At 40.5% G+C, this 21969-nt stretch overlaps 1 protein-coding gene across 1 annotated transcript in view; it reads right to left on the reverse strand.

The window, feature by feature from the left end:
• NAMPT (nicotinamide phosphoribosyltransferase) overlaps nt 1–16321 on the reverse strand; it is a 34982-nt gene extending 18661 nt beyond the window's left edge. Inside the window, exons 1-4 of the mRNA XM_070424639.1 lie at nt 16153–16321; nt 8628–8784; nt 6130–6233; nt 3562–3690 (exon numbers count right to left, since the gene is read on the reverse strand). Coding sequence (XP_070280740.1) covers nt 3562–3690; nt 6130–6233; nt 8628–8784; nt 16153–16209 — 447 coding nt within the window. The 5' untranslated portion in view covers nt 16210–16321. The remainder of the gene's footprint in view (nt 1–3561; nt 3691–6129; nt 6234–8627; nt 8785–16152) is intronic.
• Nucleotides 16322–21969: the final 5648 nt, after the last annotated feature.

Below are 21969 nucleotides of genomic sequence, written 5' to 3' on the forward strand. Positions count from 1 at the left end.
CTATTTCAGATTCCTTAGATGGGATTACCTATTTTTCTGCTACCAATTTAGTATTCTTTCTTATGTTAGTGGTTAGTTAAGATGAATTGCTCCTCCCCCAAAGGCCCTTTACTTACTCTAATTTCTGTGCCCACCATTTTTTTTTGTACATAGCTGGTACTCAATGTTCATCTGTTGATTTAATTCAATTAACTCTCACATTTTAATTTAACTTAGATTGGTATTATCTAGGAGTATGAGAAAGATAAAACAATGTGAACGACTCTAGTTGAGTTATAAAGGTAGAAGATTGACCTTACCCCTCGAAAAATGCCAGGGAAGGAAGGAAATAACTATCAGACACAGTGATCCTTCACATCACCATTTCCTTTCCATAGTCCAACAAAATCAGCTTAAATTATACTCTTAATAAAATCAGTCCCCTTTAAAAAAGATCACTGTAGGTGTAAGCAAGGGAAAAAAAAGGCAAGTTAGTTTGGGTTAATCCAAGGTCTAATAAAGTAGGCCTTTTTGGAACTTTTCCAAAATAGCAATTTGCCCACACAAATCAAGGTTAAATTTTCAGCTGAAAACTAAGACTAAAGTAAATGAACCTGCAAATTTCACTTAAGATGTGTTTATTATAATGTTACTGTGCAGGATAAAGAATTTTAAAGAATGAAAAATGGTGTGTTATAACAGAAAGGGGACTAAACCTACTCTAGTGTAATAGTCCATTCAACTCTCAGGGTGCAATTTCCCCATCTGTAAAATGAGGGCTATTTGATTAATGTAATGATTTTTCAAGTCATCTTTTAACTGCAAAAGGTTTTGTTTTGGTTTTCTGGTTGAAAGAGACAGTTAAGTTTAGGCTAATATGTTCAATCCTTAGTCCCTCCGAAGTCTGAGAGTCCCCTCTTAAATGTTTTAAAATTTGATCTGAGGACTAAAATTTCTTCTAGCACTAATATTGAAACTGATAAAGCAATTCAATAATTTTAGTGGGTTTTAAAGGTCAGTATATGGGGAATAACAGTGTATGGTTAATAACAATGGAAGAATGTTATTAATAGCTTTGACCATAAATTGGAAGGAGCCCTATTTAGTACTATTATTTTAAATATTCTAAATCAAGAATTACCTGAAAATCTTCAATTTACAAATAAAAGGTTTATTGAATTTGGTAACATATTTCATATACAAGGTGGTAAACTTGGGTTAGGGATGAGTAAAAATAGGATGAACCTCCTCTAACCCTACATAAAAGCCAAAAAGAATGCAGAGTTACCATGAAAAAGTCTCTTCTAGAGACCTGTTATTGAGAGTAAACACATTATTTTTTAAAGCATGGATCAATCAGAAACTACAATAAGGGACTGTCAGACCATGTTTTTTGTGCCTAGATAAAAATACCTAAAATTATTTAAAATCCTATATATAATAAAAACCTAATATGCTAAGTGTCCAGTCGTCCATTCCACCAATCAAAGCATAATATGCTAATGATATGCTCAGGCCGCTCAACCGCTTGCTATGACGTGCACTGACCACCAGGGGGCAGACCGTCGACTGGTCAACCAGTCGCTATGACATGCATTGACCACCAGGAGGCAGACGCTCTGACTGGTAGGTTAGCTTGCTGCTGGAGTCTGGCCAATTGGGACTGAGTGAGATGGGCCGGACACGCCCTGGAGCCCTTCCGTGATCCCTCCCCAGCCCCAGTCTCTCCCTGACCCAATCATGCACCGGTGGGGTTCCTCGGCCTAGCCTGTGCCCTCTCGCAATCCGGGACCCCTCGGGGGATGTTGGAGAGCCGGTTTCAGCCTGATCCTGCAGGTCAGGCCAAGGGACCCCACTGGTGCACAAATTCGTGCACTGGGCCTCTAGTAATATATATTAGGATAGAAGGTAAACTTGATTTAAGTTATTTCAGGTTATAAGCAAATAAAAACAAGGAACTATGTACTTTTTCTTCAAAATCTAAGTCTCATATTGGATTTTACATTTAATAATTGTTAAATTTAAAATATTTATATATTTGCTAACAAACTAGTGCTCTAAGATGTCTATATATAAATTTTTTACTTTGTTTTTTTAGTGAAATAAACCAAAACAATAATGATTATTAAAACAAGTTTATTTTTTAAGGCTATGTTTTTTCACTTTGTGAAGAGAATAAAAACATACATGAAGTCCATAAATATCTGCTTTATGGAAGTTCAATTAAACATAAGGGAATAGCACTTATTGATTAAATCCTCAATCAGGAAACCAGAAAGAAAAAAATTGAGAAAAGGTTATCCACAGACGATGATTTTCACAATAAGATTTATCTATTTAGGATCTTTTGGCATCATTGAAGGTAAAATGACTAGATTATGTGATTAAGAACTCCTCCACTGTTGTGTTTTCACAATACTATCACCTTAAAATAAAATATTTGCCAGTACAAATACTATAACAATTATACAAAACTAATAAGGAGATAAATGTTCTTTTACTTTGAGTTCATTAATTCAAAGTTTTAAGACATAGCAGTGAAATATTTAAAACTTGCATTTTAGTTAATTGAACATTTTTTGAGCCCATTAGTCTATTATTAGTTGATAGCTCATTAAGAATCTGATATGAAAGTTTTAAATTTAGCAAAATTCGTTTAGCTAAATGTTAGCAAAAAATGAATTTCAAACATTCTTAGATGTGTTACTTCTCTAGTTTTTATAAATGAACCTCATATGTATTTTACTATGTAACAACAAATTAGTTTAACCAATAAACTAATAAGATAAAGAATCAGTTCTAAGCACTAAGTAATAACCTCTCAAAAATAAATATGGTATTTCTATAGTCACCTTCCAGAATATTTCCTTTTATAGATAAAATGTAAGTTAAGCTGGCATTGCTTCTTGGCCTTTTAGCTAAGATCAAGTGTAAATTAAGCTGTGAGGAGCTAAGAAGTATTATTAATATCAAAACTATAAGCATGTGAAAAAATATGATTACTTAGGAATAGATACAAGGAAAACAAACAAAAAACTTTGTAATATAAACTCAGAGCCCATAATGTAGCCTCCTTTTAAGGCTCAGAAATCAAATAAAATAATCAGTGAATCTTGAATGTAGTTAGATGAGAAATATCAGGAGGTAGAGCCTAGGCCCTTAACTAATTAGATAAGAATAGAGAAAGCAGTTATTAAAAATTTGAACAAAAATGCCTTTAGTTTAATTGAAACAGAATTCCTAAAAAAATGCCTTAAATCATTAAAAATATACCTGTGCTGTTCTAATTTTTCTTACGATTGCAACAAATAAGATGGAAGCTAGCTGAGCTTTAACAGAAATAATTCTTAATAATTTGATTTAGATAAAATCTCAGAACATTAGATTTCACTGCAAGGACCCTTAAAGATTATTTAGTCTAAATGTCATTTTATAGGTGAGGAAATTGAGAATTGTAAAGGTTTATTAAATTGTAGGAGGTGACATCACCTTATTAGTAGCAATTTTTAAACTAGAATCCCAATTGAATGGTTTTTATGTCTTCAATTAATGTAAATAAGAATTAAAAACAAAACAATTTACCTCAACCCAATTTGTAAGCCAATAACACTCTGGATCTGTGTTTTCCACTGTGAAGAGAACATTTCCTCTGGGAATGACAGAGCCCTCAGGAACAGCTTTTACTTCTATTGGAAGATGCCCATCGTATTTCTGGTAAGAGACAATAATGAATTCATTTCATTCAACTGATTATATGCAGTTACCTGTTTTTATAATAAGGTTCTTTACAGTTTACAGAAGCTAAACTTATTGTAATAGAAACTACAATTATAGGTGTTATAATGTTAGTAAAATAGTCAGAATATCCCTATTCTCCTGAAATGAAATTAGCTAACAGCTTAGGCACTGATATCAATTTTTAAATTTCATGTTGCTACAAACATTATTAAAAGATACAGATAATTTCAAATTCATAAGAAGTGCTGTTTCCCCTTCATTCTTTCAAAACAAAACAAAAAAAGAATTCCAACATATTCCAAAAACATGATTTTTCTTCTAAGTAGGTCATTTTCAATAAAAGAAAGGCTAAAGACGGAAAGATGAAATAAGGGAACGTTATTAAAGAGCAAAATAAAATAAAGACACAAAATAACACACACACACACACACACACACACACACACACACACACAGAAAAAAGAAAGAAAACAGAGAGAGATCCCTGCCAGTAGAAGAACCTTAAATAGGTTTTCTCTTTATTCTGGTGTAGACCTGAAACTGTTTTGGTAGTAGATAGTATACTTTCTAGAGCTTTGGCTATCAATATCAAAAGTGCAACAATTCTCTCCAAAATTAGGCTGAGAATATATGTGCTACATAGGATGTTACTAGATATTTAATTATGCCTCCCTACTTTTAAAGCTAAAAGTTGTGGCTAACTTTTGGCTGGGAAGGGAAGTTGTTTCAGATATCTAAGTTTATTTATGTGATTTGGGACAAGGTAACTAGAATTTTAAAAATCTGTTTAGCCCGGCAATATAGCTTAGTGGTTGAGCATTGAGCCAGGAACCAAGAGGCCACCGGTTCAATTCCTGGTCAGGGCACATGCCCAGGTTGCAGGCTCAGTCCCCTGTCAGGGAGCATGCAGGAGGCAGCTGATCAATGATCTTCCTCTCTCATTGATGTTTCTCTCTCTCTATCTCTCTCCTTTCCTTCCTCTCTCTCTAAAAAATTCAAAAGGTCAAGAAGCAATACCAGCTTAATTTATATTCTAAAATATATTTTTTAAAAATCTGTTTAGCCCGGCTGGTGTTGCTCAGTGGTTGAACATCAACATATAAACCAGGAGGTCACAGGTCTATTCCTGGTCAGGGCACATGCCCAGATTGCAGACTTGGTCTCTAGTGGGGGGGGTGTGCAGAAGCAGCTGATCAATGATTCCCTCTCATCATTGATGTTTCTATTTTCTCTCTCTCTCCCTTCCTCTCTGAAATAAAAATATATTTAAAAAAAATCTGTTTAATGAGAAGCACTGAGGGCCTCAAGATATAGCAGAAAGAATACTGCCTTAGAAGTCTTGGCTTGACCTCAAAAGCAGGTAGGAGATCTTGGGCAAGTCTCAGACTTTCCTTATAAAATAGGGTTAGATAAGATTATCTCTAGAGAACCTATGAATCCCTAAAATTCTCTGAACATAAAATCAAAAGATTTATCATCCTGGCCACTGGAAGTTGTATTAATAAGCATAGTACCTAACTTATCTATTAAGATTATACTCACAAAAAAACAAATGGGGTAAGTTTAGGAGTTACCCAGCAGATTTTACTTAAATATGGAAAAACTACAGTAAAGAGTGCTTACCTGACTTCTTCAAAGATTCATAAGTAACAACAAGTAAAATTTGATTATTACCAGATAGGCATGAAAGTTAAAATATTTCTAATTATTTTGTGTTTAATAGTCTATAATGAGAAATATATACATTTTTAAGATGCAAATTAGTTAACTAATACTTAACATAACAAGATGCCAACAGATGCCATTCCCAATCTATCTTTGTAATAAAAAACAAGCAAACACCAAAGGAGTTAACTTAATTTCCATGTCTCTGGATACCCAAAGTTTAAGTAATGGTTCCAAACATGCTAGATATATTACAGTACAAAGGATAAAATTCAACTTCATGGATCTGCACCAAACCATTTTAACTATTCAGTAAGGGAAATTTCCTAGAATTATTGTGTAGTGATAGATTCACAGCATCTATTTTCTTAGATAACCTATAATCAAGAAAATAGACCTAAATTTTGAAATTGCCAACTAACCACGCCCTTTTTAAATTTGTGTATTTTCAAAGAAAGGGTTAAATCACCTTTCTTAAAAAAAAAGTTATTTAAATTATAGTTCATTTATATTATAACAAATCAGACTTGCTGTAGAGTCTACTAGACACTAATGATTGGCAACCAGAAAAAAAGTTTAACTGTTACCCTTAACTTTTCACAAGAATGTCTAAAGTAGCCATCATACTTAGGTCACAGACAGAAAAGAGTTATAATTACAGTCTAATCTTCTATTCAAACTCCTTTACAAGAAATTTTGAAGTAAATGTAAAACCAAAATAGACCAAAACATGAAACCAGTTTTTACCTCAAGAATGTAGTTCCATCCCTTTTCATTAAATACATCATCTTGGAAATGCTCTTTGTACACCTCTTTGGCTTCCTGGATCTTCTCTTTTGTCACTACTTTACCTAAAAAGATAAACATTTCTTGTTTACATTTCAAAAGACATTCTGTGAACTGTTGAGCTGTCACAAGATTAATGTCTGTAGACTTTTCACCCATTCTATGGATAAAAAAACAAGAACTGAGAGGTCAAATAACTCATCCAGATTGAACAGCAAAGCCAGAAAATGAATTTGCACTTTTGTATATATGTTGATTGATTGATTTCAGAGAGGAAGAGAGATTGATAGAAACATCAATGATGAGAATCATTAATTGGCTGCCTCCTGCACACCACATACTGGGGATCAAACCCGCACACCGGGAATGGAACCATGACCGCCTGGTTGATAGGTCTATGCTCAACCACTGAGCACACCAGCCAGGCTGAATTTGCACTTTTAATCACTCAGGCTAAGTGTGTTGATTTCTTATTTGAAAAGTAAGTGTGCAGAAGAAATTATAACATGTATAGTATTTTTTAAATCACAATACTAAAATTAACTTCTAAGAAGATATCTTTTCTAGCTCTATTAATTTCTACACCCTCCAAATTTGAGAGTAACTTTGTACAGATGATTTTCTAGGTGAACCTTCTTACTTTATTCTTAAAAGATATCTTCAGGGCTGATAATCCAATAATTTTCACAATTACTACATTTTGCCCTCCAAATATACTTTAAATTTTCTTTATCTGTAAAATGAGGATAAAAAATAGTAGGGTACCTACTTATAAGTCGTGAGGACTGAATGAGTTATAACATATGAAGCACTTAGAATAATGCTGGCTTATAACAGGAAATCAATATATTTTTGCTATAATAACTAATATGAAGTTTTTAACCTGTAGAATTGAAGTGTGACATCAGTCTTTTGGTAACTTTCTCAATGTAAGATCACTAGTAAACTCATTTAAAATATCGTGGGAGGTCTTGCTGCAAAAGAAGTACTTTGGATACCAAGTAGGTTTTCAGTAGTATAACATATCTGAACAGTCTAATCTTAAAATTGCCAAGATTATGGAAAAAGGATATTAAATAAAAATTCAACTTAATCTGTATTCAATTTTAAGATTATTTTTTATTTGAAAAGGCTAGAGATGAAATTTTCCAAAATATATAAAACCCTTGGGTACTGTTTTGCCTCCTAGAAATAAAATTACAAAACTGACTAGAAATGGACTTAAGTAAAAAGGCAAAGAAATTGTTTGGGAGATTTTTCTGCTTTAATATGCATTTGAGACTAAGTTCATAGAGATAGTTTTGAAAAATAAGACTTTAAGGTAAAACGGACTAGCATAAAAATATTCTAATTATAATTGCTACCACAATTCAAAATGAGTTCCCAGGCCAATAATAAATCCTTCATTTTGAATTAATGAGTAAAGTCTATTAACAAACCAGATTTGCCTCGGAAAATCAGTGACTTAAAAATTTTTTTTTAACTTTATTTTTATTGTTGACACTATTACAGATGTCCCCATACCTCCTCCTTTGCCTGCCCCCACCAGACCCCATTTAATGACTTTTCTAGACGTATTCCCAAACTTATTAGTTTCAGAAAATCTTCCTTATATTGAGAACACCAGCACACACAAAATCTTAAGATTTAATGTATTACTAACAACATTAGTAAATATTATTCTAAGGTTTTTTAAATTCCAAGACTCCTAAAGTAGTTAAAGCAATTAAATAAATATCAAAATTAAACTATTCAAAATGCTACTTCAGATAATCCTATAAAATAAAAGCTTAGGTGGCATCACACCTTCGCGTGACATCATCACAAGATGGCTGCAACTCACATCATCACAAGATGGCCACCACTGATGGCCGGCAGGGGAGGGCAGTTGGTGGCAAACAGGCCAGCAGGGGAGGGCAGTTGTGGGCAATCAGGCCAGCAGGGGAGGGCAGTGGGGGCAAACAGGCCGGCAGGGGAGGGCAGTTGGGGGTGATTGGGGCCTGAAGGGGAGGGCAGTTGGGGGCAAGATCAGGCCTGCAGGGGAGGGCAGTTGGGGGTGACCAGACCTGCAGGGAGGGCAGTTGGGTGCGATCAGGCCGGCAGGGGAGCAGTTAGGCATCAATCAGGCCAGCAGGGGAGTGGTTAGGGGGCAATCAGGCTGGCAGGCAGAAGCGGCTAGGGGCAGGCAGGCAGGCGAGCAGTTAGGAGCCAGCAGTCCCAGATTGTGAGAGGGATGTCCGACTGCCGGTTTAGGCCCAACCCCATAGGGAATGGGCCTAAACCGGCAGTCGGACATCCCCCGAGGAGCCCCAGATTGGAGAGGGTGCAGGCCAGGCTGAGGGACCACCCCCACCCCCGTGCACAAATTTCATGCACTGGGCCTCTAGAATATAAAATAGGAGAAAAATTATGAAGTTTTATGTAAAAGCATTGTTTTAAATTTATAGGACAAATAATACCTTTTAAGTACTTATTAAGAATGTACTGCAACCCATAAAATACTGTTTCCTCGTATTTCACCTTCCTTATTTTGGAGTTTTCTGTCTTCTTTTCACGGCATTCAAAGTAGGAATAAACTTTGCTTGTGTTGGGTGGGTATTGTTTATAGTGAGTAACCTATAAAAGAGAAATACTTGAGTCAGAAAACATGAGAAGAATAGACGATAAATCACAAAGGAAAGGGCTTGAAATTATTTAAAACCAGAGAAATTATGCTTATTTGCAATTGATCAGCTCCTTTTCCTGGCTCTAAAAATAAAAAATAAGAAATACTTATTAAGATACTTTTAATAGTTCAGTATCTTAAATTCAAAACCACAAGAGAGTATTAAATTTTATAAACAAGCAGATGAACTTAAGGAAGTAAAAGGTCTCTATGCTGCACACCTGGTACAGTACAAAGACAGGTATCTTATTTGATCTCAGGGAACAGTTTTCATTCAAGGGAAGAGAGATGTAGCTGCCTAAGGGGAGCTGGGGGAGCGCACATACACGATATAAAAGAATGAGCTGAAAGCAAAATTTGGTCCTATTACTATCTAAATGTAGTGTGTTTGATAAGTCAACAGTCATGATTTCCCAGGACTCTACTTCTTCATCTGTATAATGAGATAATGAGAATGACCTCTTCTGGTCTTCACAGTGACACAACCTGAATGAAAGCAAAAGCAGCAGCAGCAGCAAAAAAAATATTGTTTTGTAGTCTTTCCTTTTGCTCAAATTACTTCTGAGTTGTGAAAGAAATGCCTATGCAATACATCAAACCCTTATAAGCTTAAAAATATAAAGAGGTATTATCACAAATTTCCATCAAATTGAGTAAAAGTCACTGGTGAGAAATTACCTGTTTTTGTTTCAAGAAAAAATAAAGTGAGTGCTCATTATAATTTGAATTTTATTATATTTCAATGTGGTTAAAACATTTACCAATAAAAAATAACTGGAAGAATAATGTGTATTAATTTGCCCAGTTGAAAGAGTAGTTAATAATGCCTTAATTGGGTGGTGATTCAGGTTAATGATGGAATAAATCTTTGCAGACCAAAGTTCATAGATGACCACTGTAAACATTAACCATTCATCTAAAATGAATATACTCTGTAGAGAGGGCAAAAAACCCCCCACAAATTTAAAAAATATTTTAGTTTCCTCTTCAATAAAAGTAACTTGCAAATCTATAAAAATAGTACCCTCATGTTCCTTACAGGCAATCTTTATATTAATATGTGGCCTGATTGCCTAAGTCAGGCAACAGAATTAGAACTGTTTCGCTCACATATGATGGATTACCTATATACCACAAGGTATAGGGAGGCCTTATCAATATCTAGAAGTATTCGCTAGTTTCTTTCAGATTAGAACCCAGGGACTGATCCCACTATTAAGTCCAGAGCACTTAAATCAATCTATTAGGCAATTCACTAAAATGCAAAACAACATCTAGCCCAGCCGGTATGGTTCAATGGTTGAGAACCAGGAGGTCAGGGTTTAATTCCCAGTCAGGGCACATGCCAAGGTTACAGGCTCGATCTCCAGTAGGGAGTATGCAGGAGGCAGCCGATCGATGTGTCTATCATTGATGTTTCTATCTCTCTCCCTCTCCCATCCTCTCTCTAAAAAGTCAGTAAAAACATTAAAAAACAACATTTATATCTATAACTATACATATATATATATATATATGAATACCTTAGTAATAAATTATCACTATTTCAATTACTTATAAAACTGATTAAAAAAAGATACCACAAAAACGTATCTAAGGTGTATATAAAAATGAAAATGTCCAGTTTACAATATAAATAACTCCAAATACTTTAATGGGAATAAGCAGTGGAACAGAAGAAAACTCAGGAGAATCGAAGATGGCGGCATAGGTAAACACCGGAGACTGCCGCCGTAAACAACCACTTCAAAAATACAACTAAAAGACGGAACGGACATCAACCAGAACCACAGGAAGGCTGGCTGAGGAGAGACTCTTCAACTAGAAGGAAAAACAACAGCATTACGAGGCTCAAAGGAGGCGCAGTGTGGAAAATTTAAAGGTACGGTGATGCAGTGGTGCGCGCGCAAAGCGGGCTGGTGGCTGAGGGCGCGGTTGTCGTTTTCAATCAGGAGGGAGTCTCAGACTCTGGGCTACAGATCCGGGCGAGTCTCTAGAGACCCAGACTCAAACGGGAGAAGCGGGACTGTCTGGCTACGGTCCCTCCAAGGTTTGCAGCGGTTGCTGGGACAGAGAGGCTGAGCCCCTGGGGACGGACTGAGAGCAGCCATAGCGGCTCCCTCCCCCCGCCCTGTTGATCCCGCCCCGCCCAAGCCCTGCGCAGAGCCATTTGCCGATCGCCTCAGGCAAAGGCTGGATTAGCGCCTCCCCAGAGGACAGACGTTTTCCACACAGCTGATTCCTACAGCCAGTCGGCCTGGTGGTCAAATCCCTCTAGTGTTAACTACAACAATTAAGGCTTGGCTAGAACAAGACTGCGCACAAAGACCACAAGGGGGTGCGCCAAGAAAGCATAAAAGATGCGGAGACAAAAAAACATGACAGAAATGGAGGATATGGAGCTAAAAATCGCAATTTTGAGGGCTTGCTATAAACTTGAGCAGAGCCTCACGAAAACTAATGAGACCCTCGATGCTACGATAAAGAAATTAGAAAGTAAGCATACACGGACTGAAATAAAGAATATTATACCCAATAGCAGACCAGAGGAGCACAAGAATCAAACCAAAGATTCGACAAAAAACACCCAACTGGAAAAGCAAAATGAAAAAAGAATCCGAAAGTGTGAAGACAGTGTAAGGAGCCTCTGGGACAGCTTCAAGCGGACTAATATCAGAATTATTGGGGTGCCAGAAGATGAGAGACAGCAAGATATTGAAAACCTATTTCAAGAAATAATGGCAGAAAACTTCCCCCACCTGGTGAAAGAAATGGACTTGCAGGTCCAAGAAGCGCAGAGAACCCCAAACAAAAGGAATCCAAAGCGGACCACACCAAGACACATCATAATTAAAATGCCAAGAGCAAAAGACAAAGAGAGAATCTTAAAAGCAGCAAGAGAAAGAGGCTCAATTACCTACAAGGGAATACCCATACGACTGTCGGCTGATTTCTCAACAGAAACTTTGCAGGCCAGAAGGGAATGGCAAGAAATATTCAAAGTGCTGAATACCAAGAACCTACAACCAAGATTACTTTATCCAGCAAAGCTATCATTCAGAATTGAAGGTCAGATAAAGAGCTTCACAGATAAGGAAAAGCTAAAGGAGTTCATCACCACTAAACCAGTATTACACGAAAGACTGAAAGATATCCTTTAAGAAGAGGAAGAAGAAAAAGGTAAAGATACAAATTGTGAACAACAAACATGCATCTATCAACAAGTGAATCTAAGAATCAAGTGAATAAATAATCTGATGTACAGAATGAACTGGTGATTATAATGAATCAGGGACATAGAAAGGGAATGGACTCACTATTCTTGGGGGGGAAAGGGGAATGGGAGATTCGGGAAGAGACTGGACAAAAATCGTGCACCTATGGATGAGGACAGTGGGTGGGGAGTGAGGGCGGAGGGTGGGGCAGGAACTGGAAGGAGGGGAGTTATGGGGGGGAGGAGAAAGAGGAACAAATGTAATCTGAACAATAAAAATTTAATTAAAAAAAAAAAGAAAACTCAATTCTGATGAAGTAAAATATGAATAAGGATCTAGATTGCATCAGGCAAGTTTATAAAAGTCAGATTCATAGTTGTGACTCTCAATAGTTTGACCTTCTTTACAATTCAGATACTTAATGGTGCATCTTTATAAATTTACTTTTTCTATACAGATTTAAAAGTATCAAAACACAAATGAATTATTTTCATATTCTGAGTAGACCAAGCAGTCAAAAGTTAAATGGAAATGTCCCTAAACTATGTAAATCCATCTTGGTCTAAAAGTATATTAAAAATTTTTGATCTTATAGATTCAGTTCAGTTCTTTACTTTGGCTGTGTTCTTTAATTATGGTTCTTCAAAACTGTGCATAAATATTCAGAATGTCTCCTCTGGAAAAAAAATGTCATTAAAAACACAAAATTATCTAGGCTGCTAAATTAGAAATGAAGTGACTTCTAAAATCTTCTTTGGAAAAACTTAGAATAGTTTTAGAATTTAGCTAAAGAATTTAAGTCCTCTAAGTAAACTCTCAGGCAATTAAACATGAAACATAATTTACTACTTACCACCTACTATCACCCAATACTTTTACAGAAGAATAAAAGAGTATGTTCAGATCTATTTATGTTGGCATATAACATTGTTTTAAGGGAAAACATTTTATATAGAGCTTCTTAGTAAATATTATTCTAAAAATACAGCCAATGGCTGATTTATAGTAATTCTAGTTTTGCTAGGTTTTCTGCCCTCTTCATTTTACTTCCTGCTAAACTGGTCACTCTGAACTCCTTGAAACCTTCACCAGAAATTGAGATGATATAGCAGTAACTGAAATCAACAGATTATTTTATAAATAGTTCATTCATCCACAATTATACAGGGCAGGGCAAAGCAGGTTTACAGTTGTTCATATGGGAAATAATTCAATAATGAATATGTAATACAAGAATAAATTGTTTCCTGGACTCATAACTGTAAACCTACTTTTGCCCCACCCTGTATATGCTGTATCTACTATATATCAGGCACTGTTTCAGATGTTGAGGACAGAGAAATAGACTAAAGTAGTTTCTATCCTCATAGGGCTAAAGAAGACTGAAAAGTCAGAAAATAATAAACAAGCAAAATAATGTCAGGTTAGGATGAATGCTATGAAAAATGAAAAGAAAATGGTGGGCTAAAGGGAGCCTGAGAGAGTACTTTAAATGGGAGGCCAGAAGGCTTCTCTGAGATGGTGACATGTGAGCAAAACCTAAATGACAAGGAGATATGAAATAACTTGACTCAAGGGACAGAAAAGAACGAAGGTTAGAGTGTTTGGTGCTTAGAGAATGGGGAGGAGGAAGAGGTACATGGTCCTGAAGTCAGAGAGAGATGCAGAGACAAGAACAGGTAAGGCTTACAGGCTACAACAAGGAGCTTGAATTTATATCAAGTGCAAAGGGAAGCCATTAGTATGTTTCAAGCTGGGTGATTTACATTTTACAAGGATCACTTGGCAGTGAGGTGGAGAACGGATTACAGCAGTGGTTCTCAACCTTGGCTGCACATTAGGATCACTTGGGAATCTTTTTAAAATTCTGATTTCTGGGCCTCATCCGCCGGAAATTCTGTTACTAATGATGAGGCCCAGAAATCAGGATTTTAAAAAGATTCCCAGGTGATTCTAATGTGCAGCCAAGGTTGAGAACCACTGGACTACAGGGTGACCAAAGTGGAAGAGGGGCATCAGGTGAGAGGCTACTGCTAAAGACTAGGCTAGGTGAGTGAAGTGGCTCAATATCTTTGGAGGTAAAGGGAAATTAGGTTGATAGATTAGATCTGGAGAATAAGGAGGGGGAGGAATTAAGGATGTCTCCTAAATTTTGGGTTGAGCACCTGGGTAAATGCTGCCATTTACTGAGATGCGGAAGGCCTTGGAATGAATGGGTAGAGAAATTGAGAGCTCAGTTTAAGAAATGTTAAGCAATACTAACAAAAAGTTTCATAGTATTCAAAATTAAAGTGAACTACAAAAAGAGAACTCAAATCCTTTTATATATTTTATTGATTTCAGAGAGGAAGGGAGAGAGAGATAGAAACATCAATGATGAGAGAAAATCATTGATCGGCTGCCTCCTGTACGCCCCCCACTGGGGATCAAGCCCACAACCCAGTCATGTACCCTTGACCAGAATTGAACCTGGGACCCTTTAGCCTGCAGGCCCATGCTCTATCCACTGAGCCAAACTGGCTAGGGCCAAATCATATTTTTTAAAGCACTGTTTTGACTTAGATTATTAGAGAAAATGGCTCCACAATAACTTTAAAATTATTTACAGGTGAAGAGAAAAGAAATCTCCCATAATATCTTCAGCAAACCTTTTCCACTAAAAATGTTTCCTAAACTGGTATGGCCTTCCTGTAGCTAACAGAGCACTACAGTACATAAATATATGTGTCATAAAAAACAGGCACACAGGAAAATGTAGCTCTTTTAGTAAAACTTAATTTCAGTTATGTAACTGATGCATTTCATGAAAAGATAAGCTTCTAAAATTTGTAACCCCAAGCATGACATTTAAAGAGAAGTATGAGAAATATTTAAGCTGCATAAAATAATTCTGTGAGAGCAAAGTCTAACTTGCTCCTGGGTTCTAGATTTCCCACAAGGTTGATTTATCTTTCCAAGAACTTTCCTACCACAGTGGATCACATGACCAAAGACAACTACTACTAACCCACTTTTCCAGTTGTAATTTTTTCACTTCTAACAAGTAATCACAAGCCAACACTTGAACAATGCCATGCACATAAAAGAGCACACGGGGTGACATACCCAAGGTCACAGAGTGAGTTCTGTCACCTCCGTAATATCTAACGGCACCCAGAAAGCAGGGGAGTAAACGTCTGGCAGATTTTTCCCATCATTCTTTCCTTCACTAATGTGTGTGTTTCAAATAAAAGTAATGGGGCAGCTATGCATGCAACAGTCCAAGACGCATATAAACTCCCCAGAATTAAAACTGCAGCAGTTCATTGAACTTGTCGTGTTTCACTTTCCATTTCACAAAAATCCCGTGGTGGCCTGAGCGGAGTGAGGAAGGGCAGGTCAGCCTTGGCCAGCACCCAGGGGTTAAAGCTCAGGAGTGATCGGCAGGAGCCCGTGCAGCGGGGCGGAGAAACCCGGGCGGCTGGGGGCACCCGAGTGTCCTCGGGACCGAGCCACGGGCCGGGGCACGCGGCCGGCGCCCCGGGACCCCTGCAGGACCTCGCCCACACGCTCTCCGCAAAGGGGCATAATCTGCCTAGAACGGCTGAGCCGGGAACCCCCCTTCTCCAACCCCGCTCCTCTCTCCGCCGCCGACTCCCAGGGGCTGTTACTTAACTGACCGCTCCTCGGGCGAGTCCTCGCCCAGCCCGGCCCGGCGCGGCGCCAAAAGGCCGAGGTCCTGGGTCAGGCGTCCGCTCAGCCGGAGACGCCCCAGCCAGCCGGGCCCGCGCCCGCAGCGCCGACCCGAGCCAGGAGCTCGGAGCCCCGAGCCCAGGGAGCAGGGAGAACCCGCGAGCCGGCAGCGCCGGCCGGGCCCGCCTCAGCCCCTCGCCGCGCCCCCCCACCACGCACCGCCAGGCCCCGCCTCCTGCCGTCCATCCCTCCATCCCTCCTCCATCCACCTCCTTCCCCAGGCGCGCCAGCTTCACCTGCCCCGCGCCGCTGCCCGCACCTTCCCTCGGGGCGGCCCGGCGCACGCCCCCAGACCGGCCGCCCCGACCCCACCGCCCCGCGCTCGCCCCCGGCGCCTCTCCTCTCCCTCACCTGCCCCCGCCCCCGCCTTACCTTGTAGGAGTCGGTGGCCAGGAGGATGTTGAACTCGGCTTCTGCCGCAGCATTCATCTCGGCCGGAGTGGCGACCGCGTACCGGGGGGCTGCCCAGCGCCGCAGCGAGGAGGGAGGAAAAATGGGCTTCACCGCGCTCTGTTGCTTAAGTCACCGCTCGGCCGGAGGGGGAGGTGAGGGGAAACGGAGCGCGGAGGCGGGGCCTCAGGAGGGCGGGCCGGCGGCCCTGACGCGGCGGGGGTGGCGGCGGCTCGCGCGCACGCAGCCGGGAGTCGGACGGCCTCACCTCGGTCCTCGCCCCGCCCACCGCCCAGGGGTGGAGGCGGGCGCGAGGGCGGGGCGCGCGTGCGCAGTGCGCGGGGGCGAGGCCGGCGGGGAGGACGTGAGGCACGCGCTCCCGCTGGGGAACGCCCACCCCGGGCAGCCGGAGGCCGTGGGGCCGCCGGGGCCCGTGACCCGGGGTTTCGTTTCCCGGCGGGACCGGAGGGCGCCGTGGGTAGCCTGGCCGCTCCTGCAGTCCCGGTGCGCCAGCCTCGCGGACCCCTTCCTGTCGTGCCCAGTCCCGGCCCGTGTTCTGAGTCCTGCAGTCGCGTCACTGCCTGTCGCTCCGTCCCGCGGTTACTCCCGTTGTGTTGTCCCCGGCGTGGCGGGGGCACCGAGCCTGTGGCCGCCATCCCGCTGGCCTCTCCTGACCCCGAACCCTCGCTCTGGCAGCTGCAGGCCTGCGGTGAGGAGCGGGTCTGAGGGCCCTCTGATGGGACACGTGGGCCCCGCCTTCCTCCACTCTACGGTTGAGCTATTTGATCCCAGGAGGGATGTTTTAGTTTTCCCGGAAAAAAATCGCCTGCACCGAAGGGCAGGGGTGAATTCCGTCCTCACAGATAATGAGGAGACACGACCTAATTGAAACAAATGTTGCCTAGAAGTAAAGGGCAACGGGCCGAGTCTTGGACGGTGCGAAACTGACTTCTCGTGGTTACGATCGTTAACTCTTGGGAAACCTCCACATGAAGACGCAAGTGACCAGTCGGATGACTTCAGATGCAACCATCCATTTGCTCAGTGCTCGTATGGGGTTGCATTTTTGCGTAAAACTGCGATTCCCTTTGTCCACGCAGTCAATTCCAGCTTTTTTAAATTTTATTTTAAGGTTTAGGTTTTACAAGACACAAGTAGCTGGGAAGAAGGTGGTTTAATGGAAAGGGATACAGGGACTTTATAGACTGTCCTTCAAGTTGGTGGAAGTCTTATTTTATGGGTGAAGAAGGGGAGTGTGACTTGAGAGAGATTCATCACAAGAAAACGGAGACCTCTTCAGTCAAAAGTGACTGTGGTCCAGCTGTGTTCTGGAGTCCCTGCAGATTCTTTTTTTTTTTTTAAATTAAATCTTTATTGTTCAGATTATTACATTGGTTCCTCTTTTTTCCCACCATAACTCCCCTCCACCCAGTTCCCACCCCACCCTCCGCCCTCACTCCCCACCCACTGTCCTCATCCATAGGTGCACGATTATTGTCCAATCTCCTCCCGCACCCCTCACACCTTTCCCCCCCACCCAAGAATAGTCAGTCCATTCCCTTTCTATGTCCCTGATTCTATTACAATCACCAGTTCATACTGTTCATCAGATTATATATTCACTTGATTTTTAGATTCACTTGTTGATAGATGTGTATTTGTTGTTCATAATTTGTATCTTTACCTTTTTCTTCTTCCTCCTCTTCTTAAAGGATACCTTTCAGCATTTCATATAACACTGGTTTGGTGGTGATGAACTCCTTTAGCTTTTTCTTATCTGTGAAGCTCTTTATCTGACTTTCACTTCTGAATGATAGCTCTGCTGGATAAAGTAATCTTGGTTGTAGGTTCTTGGTACTCATCACTTTGAATATTTCTTGCCATTCCCTTCTGGCCTGCAAAGTTTCTGTTGAGAAATCAGCTGACATTCGTATGGGTACTCCCTTGTAGGTAACTGATTTTCTTTCTCTTGCTGCTTTTAGGATTCTCTGTCGTTTGCTCTTGGCATTTTAATTATGATGTGTCTTGATGTGGTCCTCTTTGGGTTCCTTTTGTTTGGGGTTCTATGCGCTCCTGGATCTCTAGGGAGGTGCTAATCTAGCCTTTGCCTGAGGCTATCCAGCAAAAGCCTCCCTGCAGGGCTTGGGTGGGGCAGGTCCCACGGGATCAACAGAGCTGGGTTAGCAGTTATGGCTGCTCTCAGTCTTGCCCTCAGAGGCTCTGCTTCTCAGTGTCCCGGTAATGCGCTTCCCCTATTTCTTTGACCAGGTAGGGGAAGTTTTCTGTCATTATTTCTTCAAATAGGTTTTCAATATCTTGCTCTCTCTCTTCTTCTGGCACCCCTATAATTCGGATGTTGGTACGCTTGAAGCTGTCCCAGAGGCTCCTTACACTATCTTCGTATTTTTGGATTCTTTTTTCATTTTGCTTTTCCTGTTGGGTGTTTTTTGCTTCTTCGTATTTCAAATCTTTGACTTGATCCTTGTGCTCCTCTGGTCTGCTGTTGGGAGTCTGTATAATATTCTTTATTTCAGTCAGTGTATGCTTAATTTCTAGTTGGTTGTTTATCACAACATCGAGGATCTCACTAGATTTCTTGAAGGTCTCAATACATTTATCGGCAGTCTCACCAGTCTTTTTGAGGGCCTTACTAAATTTATCGGCAGCTTCTAGACAATTCTTTAAAGACCTTAAAAGTGTGGTTTTGAACTCTAAATCCTGCAGTTTGCTTTCCTCCATTTCTGTCATTTGTGTCCTGTTTCTTTGTCTCGGCATTTTTTATGCTTCACTGTGTCGATAGGGTGCCTTTCTGTGCTAAGTGTCCCAATTACCTGAGGTAGACACTCTTGGTGCACCCCCTTGTGGGCTTTGTGCACAGTCTTGTTGTAGTTAAGCCTTGATTGTTGTAGTTATCACTGTGAGGAATTGACCTCCAGGCCAATTGGCTGTGAGAATCAGCTGTGTCTGCAGTGGGAGAACTTCTGTGCTGGAGACACCCCTCTGGGGCAAGACTTGCTTCAATGGGGCTTTGGTGCTCCCTGAGTCTGCCCCCTGAGTGTGTCCTTTATGTTTCCACGGAGCTGCAAACTGGATGGTCCCACTCTGACCTCTGGGCTTCCTGGCTCCTGGATCTCTAGGGAGGTGCTAATCTAGCCTTTGCCTGAGGCTATCCAGCAAAAGCCTCCCTGCAGGGCTTGGGTGGGGCAGGTCCCACAGGATCAACAGAGCTGGGTTAGCAGTTATGGCTGCTCTCAGTCTTGCCCTCAGAGGCTCTGCTTCTCAGTGTCCCGGTAATCGCTGCAAGCCCCTTGGAGAGAAAGCTGCCCTAGGGTTCTGACCGATGCCAGACAGTCCTGCTTCTCCCGTATGAGTCTGGGTCTCTAGAGACTCACCCAGAACTGGAGCTTAGAGCCTGAGACTCCCTCCGGATTGAAAACGACAACCGCGCCCTCAGCCGCCAGCCCACTCCGCATGCACTCTGTACCTTAGTATTTTACTTCCACACTGTGCCTCCTCTGAGTCTGGGTATGCTTTTCTCTTTCCTTCTAGTTGTAGAATTTCCACTCAGCCAGCCTTCCTGTGGTTCTGGGTGATGTCCATTCCGTCTTTCAGTTGTATTTTTTAAGTGGTTGTTCCAGGCAACAAACTCCGGTGTTTACCTATGCCGCCATCTTGGGTGTCCCCTGCAGATTCTTGACATTTACCTCCATCTATAGGTAGATTCCATAGTCAAAATTCACAGAAGGGGTGGGATATCGCTAGACACTCACTAAAGTAGTAAATAATACCGATACACTTAGAATTATTTTCAGCAACAAGGTTTAAAATAAAACAAAGAAGCAGTTTTTTTTGTTTTTGTTTTTGTTGACCCGGTATTTACTGGGGAAAAGTACTTTTAAAAACATGCAAATAAATTACTTAAATATTTTTATTTTGGGAGATTTTGTTAATTTAGTTCAAGCAGTGCAGTTCAGAGAAGGAAAATGATCCTTTTTGTCCCTTTCAGTTTGGTGCTTTTTTTCTTTATTCATTTAAAATTTTCATAGCCTACTTTACTTAAGTGAAAAATTATTTTTGCTTAGCTTCTTGGAATCCATGTTTGTATAACTCACCATTTTTCTATGCTGCCTTATACAAGGGGGAAAGGATTCTAATTACAAAGTGGGCTTTGTTTATGGTACCATTTTTGTTTTAAAAAAGCAAAATAAACTTCAATCTTGCAGTATTTGAATTGAATTTGAAGTTTCAAGGTGAGAAAGTTTAATATCAGTACAGGTAAAAATGTTATTACACTGACATGTTAAATGTAGGGACAGTCATAGACCTGTTCACATATTAGTGACTTAAACCCTCACAGCAATCTCCAGAGGAAAATGTAGTTATGTTATCAACAGAAATCACCATTTGTCTATGATAGAATTAGGCACACTCTATATCAGCGGTTCTCAACCTGTGGGTCGCGACCCCTTTGGGGATCAAATGACCCTTTCACAGGGGTCGCCTAAGATCATCCTGCATATCAAATATTTACATGACGAGTCATAACAGTAGCAACATTACAGTTATGAAGTAGCAACGAAAATAATATTATGGTTGGGTCACAACATGAGGAACTGTATTTAAAGGGCCAGAAGGTTGAGAACCACTGGTCTATATGAAACTACACGCATAAGCAGGACCAATTTTGAATTAATTGGGGTTTAGAACTAGAACTATGAAATTATCACCATATACAAAGTCACGATTTCATTTTGAAATGGCCTTCCTTGAAAGACAGTTTAACCTGGCCAGTGTGGCTCATTGGTTAAGCATTGATCTATGAACTACTAGGAGGTCACAGTTTGATTCCTGGTTGGGAGCTCAATCCTGGGGGGTGGGGGGAGGTGCAGGAGGCAGCTGATTGATGTTTTCTCTCATGGATGTTTCTATCTCTCCCCCTCTTCCTCTCTCTGAAATAAATTAAAACATTTTAAAAAGAATAACAGCTAGCATACCTAGTAGCATGTAAGAAAGTCTGAGAAACTGTTTCTCATAGGTCCTTACAACGTGACAAAACCCGACAAGTACAAAGACTCAAATGGACCTGCCCCTTTATTCAAAGCCCTGGATTAATCTAAGCAGGGTGGATTGGGCATCCAGCTCCGTGTTTATATCCCACAGAGTGCTTGGACACGTCCATTTGATCAAGCCAAGTAGGTGTTACTACACCATTCCTGTTCCTACATACCTTTCCAGACAGCCTTTGGTACACTTTTGTATCTAGGTTGCCTCAGAATTCCAACCTGACCTGATTTCATCTCAGTAAAAAAACACCGGAGAAATAGATGTGGGGCTCACTCACATGACACTGCAAGTCATGACGCTGTTCCTATCCATCAACCTTCAAAACTTCCTCTAGCCTTACCAAGCAGCAACAATGACCACAAAGACAAACAATAACAAAGGAACTTTTTAATTGGTTAGGCCTTTTTCTTATTCAAACCTCCATTAGAGTTCTAATTTGCTAAAGAAAAGGCCTCATCTTCAGAAAGGGTTTTCATAGATCCGATTATCTGTTAACCATCTCTGAAGCACTCTTTAATAACTCAGGCTGCTGGGTCCTCTACAATCACAGAGACACACAGAAAACGGATGACTCTTACCCTAAAAGTATGGAAGTGTCAGAGTAACTGGGAAAGAAAGTGGTTTAATGGAAACGGATACAGTAATCCACATGTAGGAAGAATTACTGCACCTACATGGGTCGTCTACAGGCATTACGTTGCCAAATGTTCCTGTTTTCAACTGAATATTAATATC

Source organism: Myotis yumanensis, unplaced genomic scaffold (genome assembly GCF_028538775.1).
Source record: "Myotis yumanensis isolate MYYU_CA2020_CCGP unplaced genomic scaffold, mMyoYum1.0.hap1 SCAF_9, whole genome shotgun sequence".
Taxonomy (NCBI): Eukaryota; Metazoa; Chordata; class Mammalia; order Chiroptera; family Vespertilionidae; genus Myotis; species Myotis yumanensis.